The following is a 27,100-nucleotide window of genomic DNA, read 5'->3' as shown; positions in this document are numbered from 1 at the left end:
ATCGTCACGATGAAAATCAGCTGCTTGATGGTATTTTATCACTCATCTGTAATAGAAAATCTTCCTACTTCTCATTCATGCTTTCAGAATGACTTTTTCATTATTGTCAGATTTACTCAAAATGGAATGGGGGAATTTAATGGAGAACATTCACCTACACACTAGCGCACAAAGCTGTGTAAAATCATAGTCGAGAAAGGGAATTGAACACTACCAGAGCGAGCTAGGTGCCAGCATGGACATGAAAAAGTGAGGCATTACAGAATACGTATATGTTTATACTTTCTGAGGACAAAGTTTTAATGGGCATGGGACTTGTGGCTTCTTGATGAACATTAGATGAGTGAAACTGAATCATCTTGTTTAATCATACTGATTATTAAGCATCATTTCATTAATTCTATTCTTCGCATTTATCATCATGCTGCAAGCTGCCCAAATAGTGTTTGGATAGCATTAGCCAAATTATATCAAGAGATGGCGCTCTTCACTTCAGAGTGCGGTTGAGCTGCCTCATCTTGTAGGTATTGCCAATACAATGTCCTATTAAATTTTGTAAGCATACCCTCTCATAAGAAGTTTGGTAATCTAGGAAAATGAGCAACAAGAATTTCGCCACTTACCATAACTGTGTATTTTTTTTTTAAATTTCGTACTTATACAATGTATCTTTATTTATTTGTTTGTTTAGCTACAGCAGATTGATTTTAATATGTTTTTTAGCCTGCTGTTGCTTTTCGAATGCCTTGGGTAGTATGGTAAATCCAATCCAAACGTGGAGACGATATGAGCTCCCTTGTGGAGACTTGGTATATCTAATATTCTTGTTTATCTAATATTCTTGTATACCTAATGTTCTTGTTTATATCTCTAAGATTTATGTTTTGGTATATGTTAGTGTTGTCTTGGGTAAATTATTTCTATAGGACCCCATTTTTCTCTATCTCTTCTTTCTTCCTTTAAAACAACAACAACAACAACAAATCCAAGCACTAAGACTTTAAAATGATCTGATTTAGTGCAGCAATAGAAGTGTACCCGAGTTATTATTCTACTTTTTTGGTGTTCTTAAGATGACACCCTCCTAAAAAGATTTGCTTAATTATAATTCATAGGGACTGGTAGTTAATTCAAGAAAACAACAACAATAAAACCAAAACCAAACAGCCGCAAGGAGAAAATTTAAATGGCATCTCTGCTGTAGAGATATGAAGAGTTTGTTCGCAGAAAATCTGATAAGTCCATATTTGACAAATGAAGATATTTGCGAATAAATGTCAAGAAAAATAAAGAGAATGATAAGAAAATTTTTGCTTCTTTTGACCATAACTTCAAAAATGTACATCTATATGTAGTGACCAATATATCATTTAAAAGGGATTATTTTGTACTTTATGACAGAAACCGTACTTCAAAATCTTCGTTTTTGCGAACAAACTCTTCATATGGATTGACAGAGGGGGGAAATAAAGACAGCTGAGCCTCACTATTAGTGTGGGTACCGAAATTTTGGCACAGGTACTAAAATAATCCCGCGTCATAATGTCTTGGGTGATGATGGGATGAAAGGTAAATTTGACTCTGTTGGTTTGTGTTTGTACTTTTTTGTTTGTCTGTTTCTTTGTTTTTCTCAAGGTTCTTCAGGTTACCTTAACCACCCCTAACCCATGCCCCACCCTTTCAATTCTTGTCTCATCTTCGGTAGATCTGAACGTCTTCACAGAATTTTGAGCTAAAATATATGGCTAGGCTTTTATCAGTTCTGAGCAACAATGATAAATGATATTGATAACAATAATAATGAAAAAAAAAACCAACAGCAACAAACATAAGCATGGGGAGATTATATCATTGCTCACCCTATAAACTATGCCAAAACAAAACACCAGTAACAGGTCTAATTGCAATTTGCCAATTTGTTCAAAACAGTATCAGCATTTTCCACTCAAGTTTTGATTCTAAGAATGATAGCAAACTGTTGTAGTCATGAACACCAGTGAACGCTTCTTATGTTGATTTCTCCTATTTTGTTTTCAGAAATTATGATTATTTTTGTAGGTAATTTAGATCTTCCCCTGCCGGACAAAATGCTTTAAACGCTGGTCAAGATTGCATTGGTCTAAGTCTGGACGATGTCATATGGTCAGGCACGTAAAAATGAGGCCGAATTAACCCTTTCCATGCTAAAGGCTTGTCGAAGGGCCCGATGAAGGTTCTGGATCTCCGCCGTCACCCACGAACGCTTCGTTAACAGCGCCATCTATGGCCGCAGCCGCGTCAGCCCCCGTAGTGTCTTCCGCGTCCTTGCCGGCGTCGCCCACGAGCTGATCGGTATCGTTGCTGGTACTGCCGCCCGAGTAGGAAGGAGGTGGGTCAACGCTGTCGTAGTCGTGGCTGAGTTCTGGCGGGGGTGCTTCAGCCGGCGGTGGAGGCGGATCGATGGAGGAGTATCCGTTCTCGATGACCGCTTCGACGACGTTCTGCTTCAGGGCAGTGATTCCGATATCGCCGGGATCGACCTATGGAAAAATCACGGATGAGGCATGCTATACATGGTTATCTTGTTCGCATTTGGAACATTTCACAGTTACATGAAAAATCGTTTGATGCTAGATATACTGTTACAATCATATCATACAAACATGATTATAATGTAGCTGAGTCCTGATTATGATTCATGATTTTATCACAAGCTTTATATTTTTCATACCACATTTTTACTAAATTCAATTTTCATTCGCAACGCCATGTCCGACTATTCTTTAATTTAAACTCGCATTTCAAACTAGAATTGTATTGCATTGTATTGTATTGTATTGTAGCCTAGACCTGTGTGTGTTATGTTCACTGCATATTAATGTGTAATGTATCGTTTTGTATCTACATGTACATGGCACACAATTTAGCCTTTGGGTCACGATGTATACCATTTTTGTTTTGATGACCAGAATAAAGCAATATTTCTCTCTCTTTCCTCGCATGAGCGAACATCAAAGGAACGTTAATCCCATGTATCGTCCTCTCATGGGCTAACATCACAGGAACATAATCCCACCCAGCCATTATGCATAATGATTATGATTGTGTGCATACCCTTAATGTGATAATGTTGATAAGACAACGACGCACTACAGATAATAAACTCACAACGAACTAATTGCTATAAATAAAATGGACATCATTGGATTTGGTCTGTCACTGCACACTTGCGTTCAACTAACAACGGTTTCAGAATAGCTGAATCCAAGAAATCACATCAGAAAACAATAAGGAAACACTCAAACAAGTTAAACACGTCAATCACATCATGTCAAGTAACACCCTGGCGTCGTTGACGTACCTGCACGGCGACGTGGCGTGGAGTCTGCACGGCGGTCGAAGTCATCTTTGGCTTGGTCTCGGTCACCACCTCGTATTTGTTGCCGTTCATCTTGCTCATCTGAATCTCCTTGCCCATTGTGTCGACACCGTTCGCATTGTTGGACTCGTAGTACTGTTTCTCCAGCTTCTCTTCGAACTCTCGAGCCCGCTCTCTAGAGATGGAGGGGAGATACTTATTATAAGATTAATGTCATAACGGTATTAGTGATATGATAATGATAATGATGATGAGGTCTTTTTTGTCCAGGGTAGTCTCATCAGTGTTGCTACTACCCTACCAGAGGGCCCTGCTATTATTATTACACTAGCGTTGCCAGGTACCCATATTTATACACCTGGGTCGAGAGGGACATTGCAGGTAAAACATCTTGTCCAAGGACATAAGCACTGAGCGGGAATCCAACTCGGGTCCTCCGATCGGGAATCGGGAGTCTTATCCCTTACTAGTATGCCATAGCACCCTATATAAAGCCTAGGAGATACATTTACGATGTATTTCATTTTCGATGATGGTATGTTTTCTTTTGAATAATGTTGTGAAAATTTATGTGAAAATCTTGTAGATGTGCAGAGTTATGGACAAGCTAATGCTGTAAAATCCCCTTACCTGCGCCAGTCAGCTGTGAGTACCATAGCGCAGTAGATGAGGAGAACGAGCCCGGCATAGCCCATGATGGCGATGCCCCAGGCAGGGACGGCCAGCGGGTAGCTGGATGGCGGCGCCTGGGCATTCACCTCCTGGCCAGCCATCTTGTCGACATCCACGTTGTTGAGCTGGATGACGAGGTACAGCTCCTGGCTGCGGAAGGCCACCGGCATCACCGTCGAGCCCGAAGGGTTGAGGACGAAGAACTGCAACAGGGTCTGGCCGGTCTCTTCATTGTTGCCATGCGCGACGACTACAATGTCCTCGGGTCTGTGACGCAATCCAACATCGGTTTTGTACATGTTGTTAATTTTGACAGCAAGCCGCCAATGGAAGTACCGTAATTAACAGATTTTTCTTATATTTTTTCCTTGTATTGTGCCGGGGATCGCATAACAACACTTCATTCGTTGTTCGTAACATATAAATCATGTTTTCGGTAAGTAAATTGCCGACTATACAATGCCCTGAACCTAAAATATTCCTTGTTATGTGACAAGTGAGGTAGGGGCCTACTACTGGAAAGGTTTGATTTTGCCCAATCTGATGATGGACTTCCTTTTAAATGTTTAAGAATGCCGCTTAGCTCATTTTGCAATAAAACTCTTCGTATACAATTATATATGTATGTGTATATATATAGACGATGAAGACAAACAAGTTGACATAATGCATTAGAATCCAACTTCATTTATTTGTAAACCAAATTTTCGACCCTTGCACAGATCTTCCTCAGGGTAACAGATCCGTGCAAGGGTCGAAAATTTGGTCTACAAATAAATGAAGTTGGATTCTAATGCATTATGTCAACTTGTTTGTCTTCATCGTCTTTATGCTCTTATTCCAACACGCGGATAATAATACCATTATATATATATATATATATATATATATATATATATATATATATATATATGTTAGAGAGAGAGAGAGAGAGAGATGGGTATACTCACTCGACTTCAAGGATAACGTATTCGTTGGAAATGTTAGCCATGGCCGCCTTGAACTGGTCCATTTCTGCTGAATTTAGTGGAGCCTGTTATACAACAGGAAGTAAGTATAATAAGGAAGAAATTTGTACCAAATCAACATGCTAACGTAGTTGCTTTGTTCATAAGGTATCGCTGGCTGGAACACACACACACATGTATGCATATGCATTATATATATTATATATATATATATATATATATATATATATATATATATATATATATATATATATATATATATATATGTGTGTGTGTGAAGACCTGAATATAAGAACGACCCAAGTCCAATTTTTGGCCAAATTCAGTTTGACATGGGAAATTGTAGCTTATGCATGGACTCATCTTGTGTATAAATGATAAATCCTAATTACCCCCGGAAGTGCCTGAAATGAATGAGTTAAATTTTATATCAATGTAAGAATGAAGGACTAGGGTCATTCTTACATTCCATTATGATAGCGCCCTCTCTCATCCTTCTGTCATCTCTATAGCAGAATATCATGTATATGAATCAAAGAACGACCCAAGTCCATATGAATCAAAGAACGACCCAAGTCCACCACACAAGATGGCCTCTCCACAATTAATGTAAATGTTAATTGTCATAATAATACATGTTCTAATTTGTATATACAATGTTGCCTTCCCATCACAGTTAAATAGAATATTATTGGACAAATAAAAAAGATATGAAGTTTCTTTTTTAGTTTACTCGAAATGGTCTTCCATGGACTTGGGTGGTTCTTATATTCATGTACTCATATATATATATATATATATATATATATATATATATATATATATATATATTTATATTTATATATATATATATATATATTATATATTATATATATAATTATATATATGTATATATATATATATATATACATATCGCAAGGAAATTTATTTTCATAACTGTTTATCATTATGAATATCATATACATTATCATCATCATTATAATAATTATTCATATTACCATCATTATTATTATTAGTAGTAGTAGTAGTAGTAGTAGTAGTAGTAGTAGATGGAATAGTAAATGTAGTAGTAGCAGTCACACTGTGTTTTCTCTGTGATGGCGCAGACTTACTCCTTCTTTATCAGGGAAATAAACGTAGATAGCACCCATGTCGGTGTATTCGGCGCACTGTGATAAAGAACAAAACAGAACAAAAACTATGCCAGAATTTTTATTGCAGAGAGAGAGAGAAAAAAAAAACTACAGTGTATTTGAAATTCAGAAAACTGAGGACATCTTTATTATTTTCTATTTCGTGGGGAGCAAGAGAAAGTATGTTATGGCTGCAATGACATAACACAGTAGCATGACACAATCAGGACCATCAACTTGACGAAAACAAAATGTTCATAGTGACACTATGTACTTTATCAAGCACCTCTAGTGGGTCATAGTTCGTCATTCCTCTGGAATGTCGCCAGACACGTCGGTAACTTTACCACCGCCTATTTTAATCATAATAATATAGATAGAAACACATTTCGGATAATTTTTTTTTTGTTTTCATTCCTCCTGCAGCGCCCTCTCCGTCGATTTCAAAGGGATGATTTTCAAATGTTTCAGGCAATACTCGTTTTTTTAAAAAAGAAAATGGTAAGTGAGGAGTTATTGGCATAAAGCATACTAACATTGCCTTGAGCAGAGTTAGTATCATCTCAAGAAAGTGCTAATATTCCCTTTTCTTACTCAATTCCTTTTTCTTCATTCTTACAATCTGATCCGGTGATCGACTTTTTTTTTGGTGAGACAATAATCAACTCGTAAAAAGTGGAGACGTACATGCATTTACTCATCAAATGTTCTTGCATATCAATATAATAATGATGATGACAATGATGATGATGACGATGTTATCATTGATATCAATAATAATAATTTTCAACAAAACGTAGCCTGTTGTGCCAATAACAATAATGTAGCCACATCGTCTTACCTCTTCTTGGCTCAGGCCAGTACTGAAATCGCAAGCTAGAAAGAAGATAAAAGGACAAAAACATGACAACAATCCCTATCAACAACATTCCTTTCAGTATATATAGCTATTTAATATTAATCAATTAATATATACTTAAGTAGCTAGATAGATAAATAGATAAATATGATGTTACAAACATGAATGAACCAAATCATAATTGAATAATATTAACATGATGAATAAATGTATATAATATATACATATATATTTGTATATTGGACCAAATAAATTGATAAATAATAAATACATGAAAACAAAGGTATTGATATCTTCAGTAGACGCTTTTGGTGTAAAAGAGTTTCTTATGTTATCGTTGGAAAGCAGAACCCATAGATATCTAAGGTGTGTCTAGTTCTTATTTTCCATCGTTAATTGATTAGCTTGATAGCACCACCGATCAGAGGCCCTTGAAGCAGGGCAAAGTTCTTATAAATAGAGACGATAAGAATAATAAACATCGAGGAGGAGAAACAAAAAGCACAACAGGCCCATAAACTTGAAGCACTACCTCCGTGCTTTGTCCATTAACGACAGGCCATCTTTGACAACGGTCGTTTAATAGCCGGAGATTAGGGAGGAGGATAAGTTAACCAGTAGCAAGCATAATTTCGTAACCAAGTGCCATCGACGTAACCTAAACCTGGGCGAACTTCCAGGGGCCCTTGCTAACACAGTTACTGGATACACGCCAGTGCAGAGTTCGCGCCAACCGCCGTGAAATGACCGGCGAGAAATATCGTATGCACGGCCTGGCTGCACCACAACCTAGTCACTACACAATCGAAAGGTGTAGAAAACACCGTACATGCAAAACATTGTCTGCTCGAGACGAAATAATAGCAAGAAACCAATTTCATGCCATGGATTATGTTTCTTCCACGTCGTATATTTTGATAAAAGAAATTTGATCGCACATTCAGCACAGTGCATTGAAACAGTATTGTGTTTTTAGCATACAGTAGGCCCTGTTAATATTTTCAGAGATTTTCAGTCTTCCCATTTCAAAGGAAGGAAAAAACAGATATCTATATAGATATAAAGATAGATAAAAAGAAAGATTAGATAGACAGATATATATATATATATATATATATATATATATATATATATATATATAGAGAGAGAGAGAGAGAGAGAGAGAGAGAGAGACAGAACGAGAGAGAGAGAGCGAGAGTAGAGTTGAATATGATTGCTTTTGATTTGATTACCGAAAAAAGGAAGAAGAAAAAGTAAAAAGAAGCCGTTTACTTTTTATTAGAATTTTAAAAAGATAGCTGCTGAAGGAGTCTGGATATTGTGTAAAGAGAAACCTAACCGAGATTTTCTACTTCACAATTTTCAAACGAAAATCGAAATTGGGCAACTTGGTCGCCTGCATGTCGATGCTAGCTGCATGGTTTCACCATGTTTTCCGTATTGTTTGTGGAGGCAGAATTATCATAATCATCGTGATTGTATTTAGTCTTTCTGGTCTGCTCTGTGTGTGTGCGTGCATGTGTATGTGTGTTTTCTCTCTCTAGCTTTCTTCTCTTCTATTATTCCTAACTGTCTCTTTCTCTCTCTCTCTCTCTCTCTGTTTCTCCCAGTCTCTCTTTTTTTTCTTTCTCCTCCTTTTTTTCTCTTAAAAATTGGAAATTAGGAAGATAGACCCGAGTGAGTTGGGAAATTGTTAAGTCGTCGAAACTAGGTATGATTGTCATGAGCACAAGCTTTTCAAGTTTCATTATCATTCGTGTTTTCCTTATTCTTGCTACCTGACTTCTAGAACCTTATATTTCATCACATTTTGACATATCACATATTGACTATAAGCCCTTTATGTTTATATTTTTGACCAATGCCTCGAGCAGTTGTGTTGAGTACAACTCTGATCTGGGCTCTTACACTGCCACAAAATGAGAGTTTAAATTTTTTACAAGAAAACTTCGATTGTCGAATGTATTGAACTTGAGGGGAAGATCAAGTTGGCCCACAAATGACTTCAAAGAAAATAATCCATTCTTTCTTTTCTAAATTTAACATTTAATTGACGAAAAGAAACTTCATCACAGCCTATAAGTACCGTAGTGGTAGGGATCGTTTGAAACCGGTGAAATTGCCTTGTGAAAACGATAAGAAAAGGGGGATTATAGTCTGCCATATTGTCAACAAGAGGCTTCTGGAAAGCCCATACTCTAATCGAGATGATCGAGGTGTGAAGACTATCGACGAAACAACAAAAATACACAAAACAACTTCGTATTTTGACAACACGGCTAAACCAAGAAACTATGTTGCCGTCTGGTCGTCTCAATTAAAAAAAAAGAAGATTTATTTCGCAGTTGTTCGGTATCATTTGGACATGGAAACAAATAAATGATATAAATGAAATGAAACTAAATTAAATTAGATATTACAGCCAGGACTTTGGTGTTGATATTACAAATTTTGTGTTTGAATTTCGTGAACATCTCAAAAGCCTTGCTCCGATGCAGATTGCACCAAAGTGCATTGAATATGCCATCCCGCCCCTCCCTCCCTCGCTTTATAACCAAGAAAGTTTCAGAGCTTTTCTCGTGGGGGGGGGGGGGGGGAATGAAAGGAAAAGAGAAAAAGAACACGACTTGATCGCGTGATTTCAGCATATCAAAACGATCTCAAAGTGGTCCAGACTGGTATTTGCACACTCTGTCTTTCTCCCTCTAACAATGGGGCAAACTCAAATTTGATCAAAATCTCCCATTCTCCGTTGGTCCAGGGGTGACTTTTCCAGAGAAAAGAGTATTAAACATTAAGACTTTCAGTTCATGCATTTTGCTCTTTACGGTATTGTGCACTCGACACGAATAAAGAGCGCGTTGTTTGCACTGAACTCTAGATTACAAAACTTTTTTTGTTGAACGAGCTCTGATCAGCATAGCTATGTGGAAATGAGCACCCACGTGAGGATCTGTAAATTTGTTCTTGACAATCCCGGTTAAGCTTTCGTTACGAAAGCGTAACTTCTCGAGAAAGGGGTCATCTTTGAAACGACCGAGTACTCGAATAGCCATGAGTGAAACGAAGGAAGATTAATTTATTTCCAAAGGAAGATCACACAAGATGAAAATAAAGAAATGAAATGCAAATGAGTAACTGTTTCAGTGACTCTGCTAAGAGCGATGCTTTTGCACTTATTGGGGTGTTCCTGAGAAATCAATGATACGTACACCAATATGGGGTGAAATGTTCGAAAGTGGGCGGGGCATTTTGAGGCAACATGATGTACGGAGGGCCGTTTGTGCCTTAATAATGATACGTGAACATGAACTGATTCTGACACCAATATACCCCAAATGATTTTTTACTTAGAACTTTATGACACATTATCTATCATGAACAGCTTTTCCCATGATTTTTTTTTTATTACTTTACCTTACCTTACTTAAGGGAATTTTGGACCCTTTCACAAAGTAAATATCAGCAATCACACAGATACACGACCGGCACATGACCCATCTGACACAACTTTATTTTAGGGCATGATGCTATTTTATTCGAAATTGATCTTGGGTTGAGGGTACGTGCAATTGGGCACTTATGTTTCCTTGATTTTCTCTATGTTTTCTTTGTTTTTAATACTGTCAACAAAATGGTGTTTTTAAAGCTGTGTTTGCATGATTACATACTTACCTATATATCCGTGTATGTCTTTATTTATCATTTTAATCAAATTACATCCTGAATATATAATTTTTTACACATTATGTAAATCGCCCTCCACGCAGATCATTGATTCCCAAAGGAATATTACACAAGGTGAAAATAAGGAAATGAAATGCAAGTGAGTAACTGTTCCAGAGGCTCTGCTAAGGTATGCTTTTGCACTCACTGTATGGGGGTGTTCCTGAGAATGATGCGTACACCAATATCATGGGGTGAAATGTTCGAAAGTGGGTGGGGCATTTTGAGGTAGCATGATGAACAGAAGGTCGCTTGTGCCATAGGTCTTCATTGCAAGTTACGTAAACATGAACGGATTCTGACATCAATATACCCCCAATGATTATTTACTAAGAACTTTATGACACATTATCTATCATGAACAGCTTTTCCCATGATTTTTTTAATCATTTTACCTAACCTTACTTAATGGACTTTTGAAACCGTTTACAAAGTAAATACCATGATCAGACAGCAATCACACAGATACATGACCGGCACATGACCCATCTTATACAGCTTTATTTTAGGGCATGATAATATTCTATTTCGAATTGATCTCGGGTTGAGGGTACGCGTAATTGGGCACTTATTTTTCCTAGATTTTTCTCTATTTTACTTCTTCTTTTTTCATATATATAGTTATACTGTGAACAATATGGTGTTTTTGAAGTTGGGCTTGCATGATTGCATACCTACATATTTCAGTGTATGTCTTTCTTTATCATTTTAGTCAAATTACGACTGATTATGTTAGTTTTTGCACATCGTGTAAATTGTCCTCCACACAGTTCGCGTTGTTACGCAAATGCCACTTCTTTTTCTTTTGTGTGTTGCAAAGCAAGGTGGACCCTAAATATTACTGTTGTTCTCTAATTTTTGTTCTTGTTCACAAAAAAACAACAACTACATTAATATTGGCTACAAACGATGTTGATGCATGGTGATAATGATGATGGGGACGATGAGGACTGGCAATGGAGATTGTCACAACGACGACGACGACGGTGAATGGTGGTGCATGGTGACGAAAAAAAAATAGTGAAAGTGGGGATCATGAAAATGAAGATGATGATGAGGAGGAGGAGGAAGAGGAAGAGGAAGGAGAGGAAGAAGAAGAAGAAGATACAGAAAAAGAAGAAACAGAAGAAGAAGAAGGAAAGGAAAAAAAGATGAGGACGATGATGATGATGAGGAGGATGTGATGATTTTGACGATGATCGCTATGATGGACTGCAAAAAGGGGCGGTACTGCAATACTGGTCGCCTTTATTGTGATGGTCCCACTTTTGCTCTATGGACCAATGTTGAAGATAATTGAGGTCAAAGTTCATGAGATTTCCACCGCGTAACACAACGTCTTATATCTCTGTTTATAATTTTGCAAATATTGACCAAAGGAGGGAGTTGTCCCTTCAAAATAATGATATGCTCCATTTTTCTTCTCCTTAAACACGAGACCCTATTGTGCGACTCGGACTGGGAGTAGACGGCAAACTGTACTTCGGTACTGTAAATATTGTATTCCGTGATATCGCCACACTTTAAATAATAGCCATGGCTCAGATCGGCCACCTTGTTCCATCATTATAAATCTGGGGACCGTTTCACGAAAGTTGTCAGCGCTGACAAATTGTCAGTCACTGACAATTATCATAGTATCAGTCAGTGACAAGAGCGTCTCAACCAATCAAAACCAAGGATTTTACCGACATAGTCCGCGCTGACAACAGACCATATTGGCGCAGACCATATTGTTGAACCACCCCCCCCCCCCCCCCCGATCACAAACTTTGGACATGAGCTATGTCTGGGATTGTTGTTAAATTTCCGTGTGTCATTTGCGCAGCTCGCATTCTATATTCTCTATTGCAATATTTCATCAAGTACATGGAGGAACTTTGATATTTGGCATTGAATAAGTTGCTCGAGAGTTTCAAAGATTTATCAACTTTGATATGAAACTCTAGATTCGGTATAGTTAAGAAGGTTAAAGGTACTGAATAATCAAACAAGGATACATTTTTGTGATATTCTAATGTACTTACTGAAGTATTTTACTAGATTCAGTAGATATAACTGGATGAAGATTTCACTATTCCATCAAAGTAAAGATCTGATTATGGGATAACATAATAGATGAACGCGTATTAACTTATAATACGTTTTCTCTCTCATATAATTTGGAATTTATCTTTACAACGCATATCAATAAAGTTAGCTATAATTAGATAATTGAGCAAAGTTCGATATTTATTATCAATAATCATGGAATGATATATCTCGCCCTCAATCATAAACAAGGACAACCCAGTTTGTTTGATAACCTGTCTTTTCCTTTAACAAGATACAGAGAACAAAGATCAATGGTCTCCCATAACTCAGGTTTCAAGAGGCTCTTTTTCTTAATCTTATCTTCAGCAGCATAAAAATAAGTGTTTGCTAATCACCTATCTTTGCATTTAATTGGCCTGTTTGCCTACTTTAGTGCCTATCAACGTGATGTCCCTGGTTGATGGAGTAGCGAATTTAAAGGCATAACTTACCATTTGCAAATGAAACAAAAATCCAGCTTTAGTGCTTCAAAATATAGTTCTAAAATGTGAGTTAGGGATAGAAACAACCAATGTACAAATTTGAACCAGTATAATCGATCTTAAGTATTGTTAAATATACAAAATGTGAACAATAGTTATAATAAAATGTTTTCCAGACTAAACCGTCTACAATTGTGGTTTGATAAGAAAAATAGTGATATCTCCTTATATTTTAGGCTTCATTACAAACATTTTATTTGGGAGGATGCTTTGTGACAGTAACAACTGACCTACACATATGCATGAACAGTTTTTAAATCACTGCTCCCAATGGTAAACATGTCCTTTGAATTGAAACATTAAGGTGATTATCTTAAACAAGTTCCAGTTTCGTTTAAGACTGCCAGTGTACTTTGACGTATCCCTACGCAAATTTAATACTCGGGAATGAGTGTGCGTGATCCAAATTACCTAATTATGAAAGATCAATTATTGCTATACGTATTGCAATAAAGCTTGTGTGCATGTGGGTACGTGATGTATAAACTTTGTATCAATTCACGTTGTTTGGGCAAGCAGTTCTCGAAATGTCCCAAACGAGCGCTCCTAGATTCAAGATAAAGTGCAGCCCCTGAAAGCAAGAGCCAAATTTGAGATCAAATTGCCGTCACGTATAGCCTGAAATCAATAGGTGTTTGAGGGACTTCCTTTCATACTACTGCTGCGGTGCAGAATCTATCTTCCAAAGACAAAACTAGAAATAAAAACAGCAAAAAGACTAAAAAGAGCTCCTCAGATTATTTTGAAGAAAGACTATGAACTGGCAGGAGACCGTCACACTTCCTGATAATCATTATTATGTAAATGGTTTACAGGGGCGAATCCAGGAATTTCGTTTTAACAAAAAATAAAGAGGGGGCCCGCGCCCGGTGCGCCCCCTCTGGATCCGACACTGGTTTATATTGCGTCGTAAGTGCTGCTACTCTATAGTCTCAGCAAATGCCTAATATGGTATGGAATTGCATGTCCAACTTTTCCATTACATAAACTTGAACATCGCACAAAATTACTACTTGTTTTTCTTATTTTACAGTTTATGGCTAATTCATTCATTTATATTCATCCACCGCGGCTTCCGATGCCTGGAAGAAAGAAGTCCATGATCATGTTGAAGAGACGATTACATCCTAGCATGTCCAGTCTGTGTATAAATAGTGTACTGTCTCTATATAGGATATGTAAGTGTTCCTTTTTTTCATGTACTTAGTATAGGTAATATTGATGTGAAGTAATCGATAAAATGAGTATCGAGCAGATTCCAGTTTTGTCCAGTTTGCTATGTATAGTATCAGATAACCAATTTTATTTGGCGTAATATCGAGTATATTGTACAGTGTCTTTGCGATATGCGGTATATTTTCAGGCTCCTGCTTTCGGCAAGGAATCTTTCGTTTCTTATAAACACGGAAAAGGATGTTGTTGATGAAATTCCACGGTTGAGTACTGCCGTACAACGGAGATTGAAGGCAATTTAGTTACAACGTGATCAAGGAAACACACTTGTCTTTTTATTTCATTTTCCTCACTCCCACATCTATCTCTCTCTCTCTCTCTGACCTAACTTACGTAATACATCTTGAGTTTTCGTTCGATGGAAATTCCATAAATTGCATCTTCACATGTAATAGACATGATTATGAATGAACAGATACACAAACGAATAAAATTGAAGAGTAAAAAAAGAAAAAAAATTGTACATGCATTTAATTATTATACCTTGTCTTCCGTATCAATGGGTGCTAGTAATAGGTGATTGAATACATAGCACAGCTGACCGAAATATTACTTTTGGAAAACAAGAGGTTTAAAGAAAGTAAAGAATGTACCGGAAAAACAATAAGAATTAATAAAGTCGAGTTTGGCGGCATATGAACTTTTCTGACCATGAATTTCGAAAAGATAAGAAATCATTACACTTCTTGGTGACCAGATTCACCATCTGTAGACATCAGTGCTTTACATAAGAGCTTAATATTTACATAGTGCTTTAGTGCTTTCAGTGCTTTACATAAGTATTATGATTGAAATGGAGAGTTGTTTAAAAACTTTGAGATGGTTGACTTACTCTGGGCATCAATGCCGACCGCCAAGGCCAGCAGGGCCAGGATGACAAGCTTCATGATGTCGGGTCTCTCCGTCGTCGTTGTCCCAATCGACGTCGTAATCGAAATCTGCGTCGAGTACGTGACACACGCAATGTGCTCTCACACAAAAACGATGATGACTGTGAGCGTTTGACAGACCTCCGAAGCTGATGTCGTTCCTCTCTAGTTGCTTGCCTGCTCGCAACACACTTCACTCAATCTCTGACTAGATGCTCAATCCGCTGGAAGGTTTTGTACAACGTACACACCTGTACGGCCTCACGGCGCTCTCGGCGGTAGCATCATGCTAGTAATTCTATTTGTCGTTTTGTTTGCACTCCTTAGCGCATGCGTACAAGTTCATTAGTCTTCTTCAAGACACCTTTTAATTCCTTTTCCCTTTTTACTTGTGTTGTTAATATAGTTCTGGTGTTGCCGTTTTATACACCATTCGAGTTACTGGTGAGCAGTGAAAATAGACCGTCTTATAGTTACATTCGTCGATATGATTGCTAATGTTTGTATAGCGTTTTATATCATACATAGTTACTTAACCTTCGTTTTGACATTCGTATAATAATGCCCAGTTTCTAAGTTGCTCTGAAAGTTTGGGAAATTTGATAACGTCATTATCGTAAAAACAGTAAACCTCGTTATTCTTCCATGGCTTGCATGTGCTACTCGCGCCCAGTTTTCATTTCCGCCATAATACAACAGAAGGCGAAAATAACATTAAATGTCTGTAACCTTTTTGTAATCTTTTTTTTGTGTGTGTTTTAGTCTATTTTGTCACAAAACCCCAATGTTTTGTTGTTGTACTCGACGTGAGTGAAGAGAATAAGTTAAAATCATGTTCTGTATTTCTTATTGTTGTCGTTCTGTTTAGATACGAACCGATGTAAACATTGCAGTTCAGCATGTTAGATAAAATGATGAAAATAAAACGATGAAATGATAAGATGATGAAAAAATGAATTAATCAGCAATCAAAAGTGCTTCTTTACCCCAATCGCTTCGTTTGTGATTATAAGGGAACACTGACCAATTGTTGTTCTCCAAGTTTATATAATAATGTTCGCACATTCACAACATCTATGAAAGAAGAGTTGTATTTTGCAGATATGGCTAAACCGGCAATCGCCCATATCTTCATACTGTATATTTTCTTGCAAATTGTGTATATTTTATCTGAAGACAGAAATAGTAAGAAATAACAACAACAACATCTGTTTGCTCCGTTTCTTGCCTCCATAATTATACAGGTATATAAACATTGTCCAGATATGGTGACTACATCAAATCTAATGCACAAACTAGATTCCGTCGCACTTACCCCCGTCTGCCTCATCAACGCTAAAAAAGATATATATTAAGATTATGTGCCTCAAAGTACAGATTTGATATTGTATACACACACACACACGCACACACACACACACACATACATATATATATATATATTATATATATATTTTATATATATATATATATATATATATGTATATATATATATACATTTTTATTAGGCTCTACCCACAAAGAAGGCCACTTTGAAGCTGTATACAGTGTAGTGTATATTTGCTCACACTGAGCCATTTTTCGTTTCAATATATCTTGTTCAAATAGTCATTTAACCCATTTTTTTTTGCCACAACCGTCATTGATGTGTTGTCAGTATCATCTCCTTCTGCAATCAATCAGCGAACTTCGTCTATTCAATCTAATTCAAAGTTTTATTTCATTTTCCAAAAAAAAAAAAACACAATACATGCACATCATTTTCTTTGGCAACAGAGAAAAAGGTAAGTAAAACCTTCGTCTATTGCTTCTTTCAGTCATACATTTTCTAGGATCGGATTAAGTTTCCCTATTTTTCTTCGTTGATGACGCAAGGCGGGGTAAGTATACCCATCAAAGAAGGGGTGGTTTTGGATTATAAATGATGGTATTAGCAAAGGACGCATTCCTAAACACACATTTTGAATGCCCGAAGAAATATGAAAGCACCACTCTCCAGCGCCACTTTCCCGAGAGTGAATAAAAGGGAATGATACATTCAAGTCAATCCAAATCAAAATCAGTATTTCCAATATCACATTATCCTTTTTCCGAGACAATTGCAAAAAGAAACCTGTAATATACAACAGTACATTAACATACATTATAAAACTATTTCTTCAAAATAATTGTTTTTATTGGAAAAGAGAGACCAACGAAAAAGACAAACTGGTATACTTATAGAGATGTGCAATGGGCAACTCAATAAATTGAACTTACAACAGAAAAAAATAAATTAATAAATAAATTAACAAGTAAATGAATACACAAATAAATAAAGTAGCGGTCTGAAGCACACAGAAGTGCACGCACACGCGCGCGCGCGCGCACACACACACACACACACACACACAGAGGCACACAAACAATCGTTGAAACAAAGACGTATTACAGAACAAGCAACAAGAGACATTGGGAAGGGGCAATTATACCGGGTGTCCCAAAAAAAGCGGAACGGTGGATTTTCAGTACTTTGTGTTCTAAAAGTGATATATTTTTTGACATCATTAGGAAGAACATCTTCCGCAGAAGACAATGATATCAAAATCATTAAATTTGGTTCAGTACTTTTTATTCTACGCCAATTTCTGAAAATGCAGTAATTGTCAAATTTCGCCGGATTTTTGCGACTTATGAGATAATAATTTGAGTGCGACTCGCGATCCATACGGTGAACATTGTGTAAGCTCGGTGATCCATGTCAACAAAAGACACAGCTTTCACACTGGGCACGGGCCAGGAAAAAAACAAGTGTGTGTGTGTGTGTGTGTGTGCGCGCGCCCAATATCAAAGCGTTATCTTTTGTTGACATGGATCAACGAGCTCACACAATTCACCATATGGAACGCGTTTCGCGCTCAAATTATTATCTCATAAGTCGCCAAAAATTGAAAATGACTGCATATACAGAAATTGGCGTAGAATGAAAAATACTGAACCAAATTTAATGATTTTGGTATCATTGTCTTCTGCGAAATACATCACTTTTAGAACGCAAGGTACTGAAAATCCACCGTTCCGCTTTTTTTGGGACACCCGGTATAGAGAGAGAATGTATGAATGAATGAATGAATGAATGAATGAAAGAATGAATGAATGAATGAATGAATGAATGAATGAATGAATGAATAAATAAATGAATGAATAAATGAATTAATGAAGGAAGGAAGGAATAAATTCAGGAAGGAAAGAATGGAGGAAGAAATAGGATATAAGATGGTCTGAACTCCCAGACCACCATTGTTCTGCTGGGATCGGGAGAATGGTAAACATGAAGATACGCCTACTGTTTGGTTCATCGAATGCGTGAACTATCGCCAACCTATAAGATTGTGTAATTTTCTCCAAACGGAATAATGAGGATAAACATGTTCTTTGAAGAAAACTGTCTACCTCGAATAATAGGTTCACGAGCAAAAGAAAAAAAGAAGGAAAATAATATTAGTAATAATAGAAAATGAAAAATATATTCCAATAAGAATTCATTAATTTCTATCAAAAGAATGATTACATGTATTGTGTGCAAAAGAATGATTACATGTATTGTGTGCATGTGTCTTTGTTGTAATTAATTTTGCACTGCCATTTCCCCTGTGACGAATAAAACATTTCCCCTCAATGGATGCTCTGATCAGATCTCTGCACATCGTGAAATACCATTCACTCAAGTGTGTAAAGCTGCTGGACAGTGTACAGATATTTGCTAAGTTTTATAGCGGTCTCTTTATCGAAATGGCACCATAAAATAAAGGAGTCACTGTTGTGATTTTGTTCTTGCTTTTTTTAAAACTTTTCTTTTCAAATGATGACAGCTTGCAGGCGTAATATAATTACTAACAAAATTCTGTTTTCTGGAAAGTTTTTGCGGTAAACGGGGCCAACATTCTTTTATCTATGATTAACCTTTGTGTCAGAATGCAGATGTTGACGTCGATAACACTCCTGTTGTATCAATGAGGATATTTTTTTATTTAACTTCTTCATTGCTTGAATATTGCATAAAGGGGATTTGTCTTGTACAGGCGTCGCTGGGTGCACGAGACTAGTATAATGATAGTCGAGTATCTACTCGATGTATTATAGTAAAAAAAAAATTATAATATGTGAGAAGAACATCCCCCCACCCCCCCACACACACCCCAAATCAAACAGTATCATGCAGGCTCGAGCATGTCTCGAGGTAGGACGCAAACAGCAAATATTCGTGGCGACTCGACAAACACGCCACTACGACTGCTATAATAATTTTTGTTTGGCCTTTCGGAAATCTTGATGGTTCACCACCAGACACGAAAAAGCGAAGCGGTATCCCTTGCGCACCCTGAGTACCTAACAAAACGTTGACGTGTCCCTTGGCGCACTTCGACCTAATTCTTTGACACGAGTATACAAAACGAAGTAATGACATTCAAAACGCATGAGCATGGGAGATATACAGGCTGAAAATGGGCGAGGATGTTTGCGTGTATTTCATTCATGTCAACGTTCAAAACACTGAGATGATAAGATTCTCATTTTATTTATTTCAAACCTCTGAAAAAGTTGCTATCATTTAGAAAATACAAGGAATGTCTTCCCCATCGATTTTTCTCTTTCAACTGTACTATATGGAATCGTTAATTTTGGCACGACAGCTGCAACGCCGCAATGCGACGTATCTTTATTCCCACAGAACTCTGTGGAGAGTTCTGTGTTTATTTCGCATAAATCTAATTATGCGTGCAGTCAACGCAGGGGGCGTCGTTCGTTTTACGTTTTGAGGCTCGATTGGTAAGTAATCCGTTGTCTTCATTTTTTTTTTAAACATATATGTGACTAATGTCGCACGTATAAGAAGAAGGTGATTTAAAAACATTTTGTTTTTACATTTATTTCAAAGTAAAACAGACACACAACCCGAATGATTGGTCCTAATTTTGATTCTTTATTACGAAATTATTTCAAGAAAGGGGTATCATTGAAATACAACACTGAGTAAAGATATATTCCATGGGGTTATTTTCCGCTATGTGCTTTCAAAAATTTAAACCTTCACTTGATGAACTTGCTAAATTGGCAACTTCGGCTTTTTGGTCATGTTGTATACGATGATGAATTTGATGGGATGGGTAGATTAATGGATGAGGTTTCCATTGATAGAACATGCATAAATGAACACCAATATTCATTTATTTTCGTGTCAGCTTGTTTCCTTCGGCGTCATGAAATTCTCAAAGACTTCATGGACACAGAACTCATTGTATTCACGATAAGTAATGGTGTCAAGAAAGCGATATAACTAGTGTTTCATCTGCTCAAATGCAATTACGTATGCAATCATCAATCAGATATCATCACTGTTCGAAAAGCATACCTTTGTTTTTGCTGGAAATATCCTATTTTCGACTGAAAGCTTCATTTACCGTGATGACGCGTGTCAGGAAAAGCTTATCTAACTTCACAATGAAATGCAGCTTGTGCCAACTCTGTTTTGTTATTGTTGTTGCATTTGTCTGCAGGCGCATTAAAGAAAATCCATGAAACTATTTCGACTGAAAACTTGCACACCTTAACACTTCAAATGGGGCTGAACGAGGGAGGAAAGGTTGGAACAGACGTTCGTAACATTGCCATTGCACAATGCCTTCGTATGAAGTTAGAGAAGACTTAAAAGTAATAATTCAGAGAACTTGCAGGGCATTACATCTATCCTTATCGACACCCTCTCAGCATGCGGGTATTTCAGCCCAACTTCTAACTCATGCAAATCTAAGACTGCATGTCGGGGCCGGGGGGGGGGGGTGGTGTAAATCGGATCAAATATCATTGAGCAGAAGGGGAAGTACTAAAATTGTGCAGGAGTAGATCGATGGCCATGGCTAAGACTATTAATTATCATGAACGACATTATTGTTCACAATAGGCTGGCGTACGGGCAGCCGCGCATGAGACCCGAACCCTTTCGATGTTAGTCGCCCTCTATGGTCAGAAACATGTCAAACTCTGACGTGCCTCATCGGGCTGTAAATTGGAGCTTGGCCATGCACAACCAACAAACAGAAAAATCTTAAAAAACCACACACACTCAAACAAACCAGACAGTCTCGTGAAAATAATGATACCACACACGAATACTACTGCTACTACCACTATTACTACTGCTTGTCATATCAACACCGCTATACTGCTGTTCCTGCTGTAAATATTACAACTATTAAAAAACACAATCTTGGTGTATTTAAGGCGAAATTAAGAACACATCACTTTAAAATTACATGTAAGTAGTTGTTTCATTTCACATTGTTTGTTGCGAATAGTTCCCTATCTGTATTATTTTCCAAGTTTGCTTCTATTACGCGCTTTTAGCACTTCAGTAGATATGGCGCTAAGTAACCTTTCATTAAATTTATTACTATGCTGCTGCAACAAGCGCACAAGGTCTATTTTTGCAATAAGGCTTATATCAGAAACTACTGTTTTTGTTTTGCTTCCACTCTTACTACTTTAATGATAATGATAGTGATGATATTTAAGATGATGATGAAAGAAGGAAGACGAGAAGATCGAAGAAGGAGGAGGAGGAGGAGAAAAAGAAGAGAAACCATGATCGACAAAATGCATGCATAGGCACAAAGTAATAGTAAAGATAGCAGCGCAAGTTTCCAGAGTTATAATGAGCCTCTAATAATAGGAGAAATAACTTGTAGAAATACGCAAATTGTGTTTCTATTTGTTAACGTTTAAGCCGGAGGCTATCTCCTGAGAAGATTGATACCAATAATCAAGGAAGGGAATGAGAAATGGTATTTGCAAAGGCAGAACTATGGACAGCCATGATGATGCAGTTATAAGGAAAAGAACGCCGTTATTTGTGTCACGTTTTTTCGTTTTTTTTGTCAGAATAACCTGCCTACATAATTGCCACTACCTACCTCTGTTGCGTTTCTGGAATAACAGGCGTCCAGAAATGTTGACTAAGGATCGTATCAAGTACACGCATGAAAAGATTTGAGACTTCTATTTTTTTTATCCCTTTTCGGTATGAAGCTGAGCTCGTTTAACATTTTAATGGAAAGAAAAGTTTTCTAAAAATGAAGTGTGTTTTATACTTCATTGTCATTATGATAAGTTGAAGCTAATTTATTTCCCGCGATCAGCTGTTTTCCTTACGCACGTCAGGCCATGGGCGTTTCCACAGTTCATTAACCTTATTCATTTTTCTCGTCGATGAAGACCTACATCCTCAACGAGTTCGCCATTGTGGTAATATACACAACACACAGACACACACTACACCGGTACGGTACCGGTATGGATAAACTGCGCATGAGCAAGGGGTAGCTAATCATGGCGGCCACCATGTACAGAGGACGGAGCTTACGACGATCGAAAGGTAAGCCTAAATTTTCGGTCTTCTTAGAGAATTTCACGTATCCAATGAAGGAGAAAGAGTTTCTTAAGGTATTTCCTTCTTTTTTTCTCGATACTACAGGCCGCCATGATAGTGGAGATTCGGATGTACCACTGGATTTAAATCGAGGTAAGAGCTTTTTGGAGTGCGATTTTGCTGTACGGTAGAGATCTACCGGCCTGGCTCAGGCTTGGCATTGGATCGCAATGCATCTGGCATCCGCTTGCTCAATTCACGTAGAGTTCTAGTCAATGGACGTGTTTACGGCTGCAAGAGCCCAGTCGGCGAGCTGTGTGGTTGAGTGAACGTGCCCCATATGACTAACATTAGATCTTTACTCTGGGGCTAGCGCCCATAACTTTTGACAGACACCACTGAAGAGGCAGTAATCAATAATGTAAAAAGTGTCTAGCCACATTTGAGTCAAATAATAACTAGACTGCTTGTCTGCATTTTTATGATAATAATTTGGTTGATTAATTGATAGGGCGTTAATTATTATTTATAGGCCCTACCGCAGTACCGGCCTACGCCCACTGTACCCTACTTTATCCCTACTACTACACTAGTATGACCAAGCGTTGTGGGACCGGACAGGTTGTGGGACCAGACGCGTATTGTAAGTGCGTCTGTAATGAGAATGACGCACCCAGGAATAAAACCGACCCTGGGAATGGAATTCTCATGGATAGATCTACAAGATGCGACGCAAAAATGTAATTAACTGTCTCATAATTTCATAAAATATGATAATTCTTTCATTTTCTCAACTAAGTAAAAAACATTTTCTTGCTAATGTATGTAATTGATACCTCCCGCTGGCTGCGATGCGTGTCGCAGGCCTTGAATTTTGCCAGTTTTAGGGACAGGCAATTTTTGGTTTTAGGGGCACTCTCTCTCAAAATTTTTTAAGGGCAGCAAGGAAAAGTTGCAGCAAGCATGGTAATTTTGAGAGAGGCATTGCGGCAAGTAGATAGGGCATTGCGGCAAATTGCCTTTTGCCTCCCGGGTAATTCGAGGCCTGCTGTCGTTTTCGCTGCCGATAGGCTATATCAGAAATGAAAGTCTCACAAGCAGGTGTTACGCATTACGGGTTATTTAGAACATCTTTACACACATGTCATTAGGCTAGTTCGATCGAATATTCGATAGCGTCAATCGTACGGCGAGAATGAGGCATAAGAAAACACCGTGCACACGTGCTCCCCATATATTTCCCGTGCAAAATCAACGCGTGCACAACTTTCTTCGATACATTCGTACATGGAGTCACTCTGAAGGGGAAAATCCAACGATTTAGCAGGTTAATTCTCATGCCGTTTTCAGAGTATGTTGTCTAGTATATTATGAGGAGTCTAGTATATCAAGTCTTTGGGGTAAAGAAGGGTACATATTCTATGTAAAATAGATAAGTTTTCACGCGCAAACTTAAGTGTCCAGAAACACAACTTCCCATCATATTCATACTACTAGATGTCTAAAACATAATATGTGGTGAATTTCTCTTTCTTTGACGTTTGTTGTACATGTATGCCCTGTTTGTAGCTGTATCTCTTTTTTGTGTTGGGAATTTACCCGGTAGTACACTCACTGACGCTGTACTAGTATGATAACATATTTAATGCATTACACACTGTAACTTTGTAATGGTTAGATTTGGATTGATGGGCATCTACAACATAGAGTCTGTTAGACCCTCTACTTCAATACTATGACCCTACGTGTGTGAGTAGATCTACTGCTGGTGCTAGTGCTTGTACTTGTGTCGGCTAGACCCCAACACAGTTCTGGACCTTGTGTAGCTGTATTACACTTTTTATGAGAAAGATGCAATTAGAAAGTTATACTGTTATTTACATGACGGAGAGTGCAATTTACTACAAACCTCCAGGAAATGTCATCAATATCTATAGTATTTATACCTATGTCTAATAGTGAATACTCATAACTCGTAAACTGTTTGAGGTTCTGACCACTGTGTTCTGTATTGCTATTCATTAAACAAATAAATGAACATATGCCTGCTAGAATGTAACTTAGTTTTGGTAGAAGTAATAATTGCAAACATATTTATGAAAAGCAGAACTTTGAGGTGGTAATTACAGACTGAAACCTACTGTAGTTTGTTTTGGGAGGGGGGCACACAATTTGTTACCCATTTGCTCTGTACTGTCAAACATAACTAGTATGTGTAGAATGTATACAGTACACTGTACATATCAGGTGATTGTGTGCCATGTACAAGTTGTATAGTATTTCCGACATAATTGTACATACTACTGTACAGACGTCTAAATGCAAAGTCTAAAGATAAGATCCGAGACCACCAGAAGAAGAGATAAAATGGATTGGGGTGCATGGATGTATTGTATGTGTGGATGCGAATATATACAGTATGCGATGTGGGCTGATGCATTGGTGTATAGAGGGGTGGTTACTGGTACATCTAATGGCAGAAGGGAGGGTACACTGCTATAAGTATAAAAGGTTCAAAATAAATCCCTACACAAACTTTGTACTGCTTCTCATTATGTACAATTGTGATTCCGTTGTACTGTATTGAAGTGAACTCACATTCTTTCTATTGCTCGAAAGAGATTCAATACCTTTGTACTTCATGCAAATGTACCACATTGGTTCAAGTGATTGAACAGCAACACTCCTGAAAAGATAATGCTTATTAGTTGTCTGTGGTTAGAGGCCCTGCAGTATCACTATTTAGAATTGATATTTTTGGATGGTCTATGATATGAGTATGGCCTGTGAGTATTAAAGGGATAGTACAGTATTGGTGGAGATGAGAATTGGACTTTTAACTTTCTGCGAGATACCAAGAAAACACTTATGGAATAGTACAGAGCATACCATTTTAAGAGGAATTCAAAGTTTATTTGATGAAAATCGGGTTTGGAATGACTGAAACATCCAAAAACAAAGTAAAACAAAGCGATCGTAATAAAGTGTGGGTCCCACACTTATTAGAATCACTCTGTTTTGGATATCTCAGCCATTTCAAAACCCATTTTCATCAAATAAACGTTGAATTCCTCATGGAATTACATGCTCTTTCATATTTCATAAGAGGTTTCTCATTATCTCACCAAAAAATGTTAGAAACCTGAAATTAGGTCTCAACCAAAACTATACGATCACTTTAAGCTATCTAGATATATCTTCCATTGTGCCCTTTAATCTGGTAGCGATTAGCTTCTTTTGTTACAGTGAACTTCTTCATATGTGAGCTTGTTTCATCACAAACAAGAATGGGGATGCCTTTTCTTCCATGCTGTATGCAGGCTCTTGTGCCATTGATTGATTGATTGATTGATTGATTGATTGATTTATGTGTTCATTTCTATTATCTCATGATTAGATCAGAAAGCTACATATTATCCACTGTCTTCCAATGAAGCATTCAAAGTGATATTAAGCTGGATATGTTACTGTAACCCTCAGTGTTTCTGTTTACAATTAAGAATTAACAATATGGTATAGTCCACTGAATCATGGATCATTATATCATTATACGCCTATATGTTACAGCTTTCTTGTGTTTATGCTGTATGCATAACTTTAATGTGCCTTCTTTACAGAAAGGCTTAGAGCTGTTATTAGAAATTCCTTCTTTAACTGTTACCTACCCACCCCCTTCCATTTTTAGAACATGGAGGACATGCCAGTTGTGTGTCACAACCTTGGGTACTGATAATAAACCACTACCAGTTAGTATCTCCATTTTTTTTTTCCTTCCTCCAATTAGAAAATATGTGTTTAGGGGACTCCTGGTTTACCTAGCTATCCAGAAGAAGGGCATCACTGTAATTACAAGCATCAACCCCCACACGGCCTACAATTAAGCTGATTCTTGTTTCTCCTCTGCTTTAAACTCGGTAGTCATTCAAAATGGTTATACAACGCCGCCAGGGATGGTCAAAGTGGAAGAGTGATTATTTATTGTGGTAGACAAAATATGAGGGTTGGGATTTACATGTAAGTAGACTTTTGTCATTCTCAAACTCCTCTGCCTTTTGTTGAATGCTCTCTAATCGTGGCCGAGTGAAAGAGTGAATATTCTTTCTGATGGTGTGCCAATTACGTGGTCATTGTTTTAACCAAAACAGATGCCCCTGGACTTTCTGGTCAAACAATGCCTTATTTTCCGCTCTGGCAAATTGACCCTGGGCATTGTTTCCTATCCCCCTCCTTAAGGACTTTCCTGCAATTGCTCACATGCTCCCCGGCCACATTTAAAATACTAATTGGGAGATGTGCTTCGC

The 27,100-nt window shown here is 37.5% G+C and overlaps 2 protein-coding genes across 2 annotated transcripts in view; one reads left to right on the top strand and one right to left on the bottom strand.

Annotated features, from left to right (window-relative positions):
* Positions 1-264: 264 nt before the first annotated feature.
* Positions 265-15,646, bottom strand: LOC139723714 (uncharacterized). Its single transcript, XM_071634936.1, has 7 exons — positions 15,358-15,646; positions 6,973-7,007; positions 6,111-6,167; positions 4,981-5,063; positions 3,989-4,297; positions 3,341-3,533; positions 265-2,519 (listed from the first exon to the last, which is right to left on the bottom strand). The coding sequence occupies exons 1-7, from the start codon at positions 15,410-15,412 to the stop codon at positions 2,184-2,186; spliced, it is 1,068 nt and encodes a 355-aa protein (XP_071491037.1). The 5' UTR covers positions 15,413-15,646; the 3' UTR covers positions 265-2,183.
* A 7,079-nt stretch (positions 15,647-22,725) lies between these two features.
* Positions 22,726-27,100, top strand: part of LOC139723713 (rapamycin-insensitive companion of mTOR-like) — a 126,033-nt gene continuing 121,658 nt past the window's right edge. The window contains exons 1-2 of the mRNA XM_071634934.1: positions 22,726-22,805; positions 22,905-22,952. Coding sequence (XP_071491035.1) covers positions 22,760-22,805; positions 22,905-22,952 — 94 coding nt within the window. The 5' untranslated portion in view covers positions 22,726-22,759. The remainder of the gene's footprint in view (positions 22,806-22,904; positions 22,953-27,100) is intronic.

This window comes from Diadema antillarum, unplaced genomic scaffold, assembly GCF_040938485.1.
Source record: "Diadema antillarum isolate AM-2024a unplaced genomic scaffold, OU_Dant_1.0 scf00000197, whole genome shotgun sequence".
Taxonomy (NCBI): domain Eukaryota; kingdom Metazoa; phylum Echinodermata; class Echinoidea; order Diadematoida; family Diadematidae; genus Diadema; species Diadema antillarum.
The sequence above is the reverse complement of the archived record's forward strand: the minus strand, read 5'-3'. Positions and strand labels throughout refer to the sequence as shown.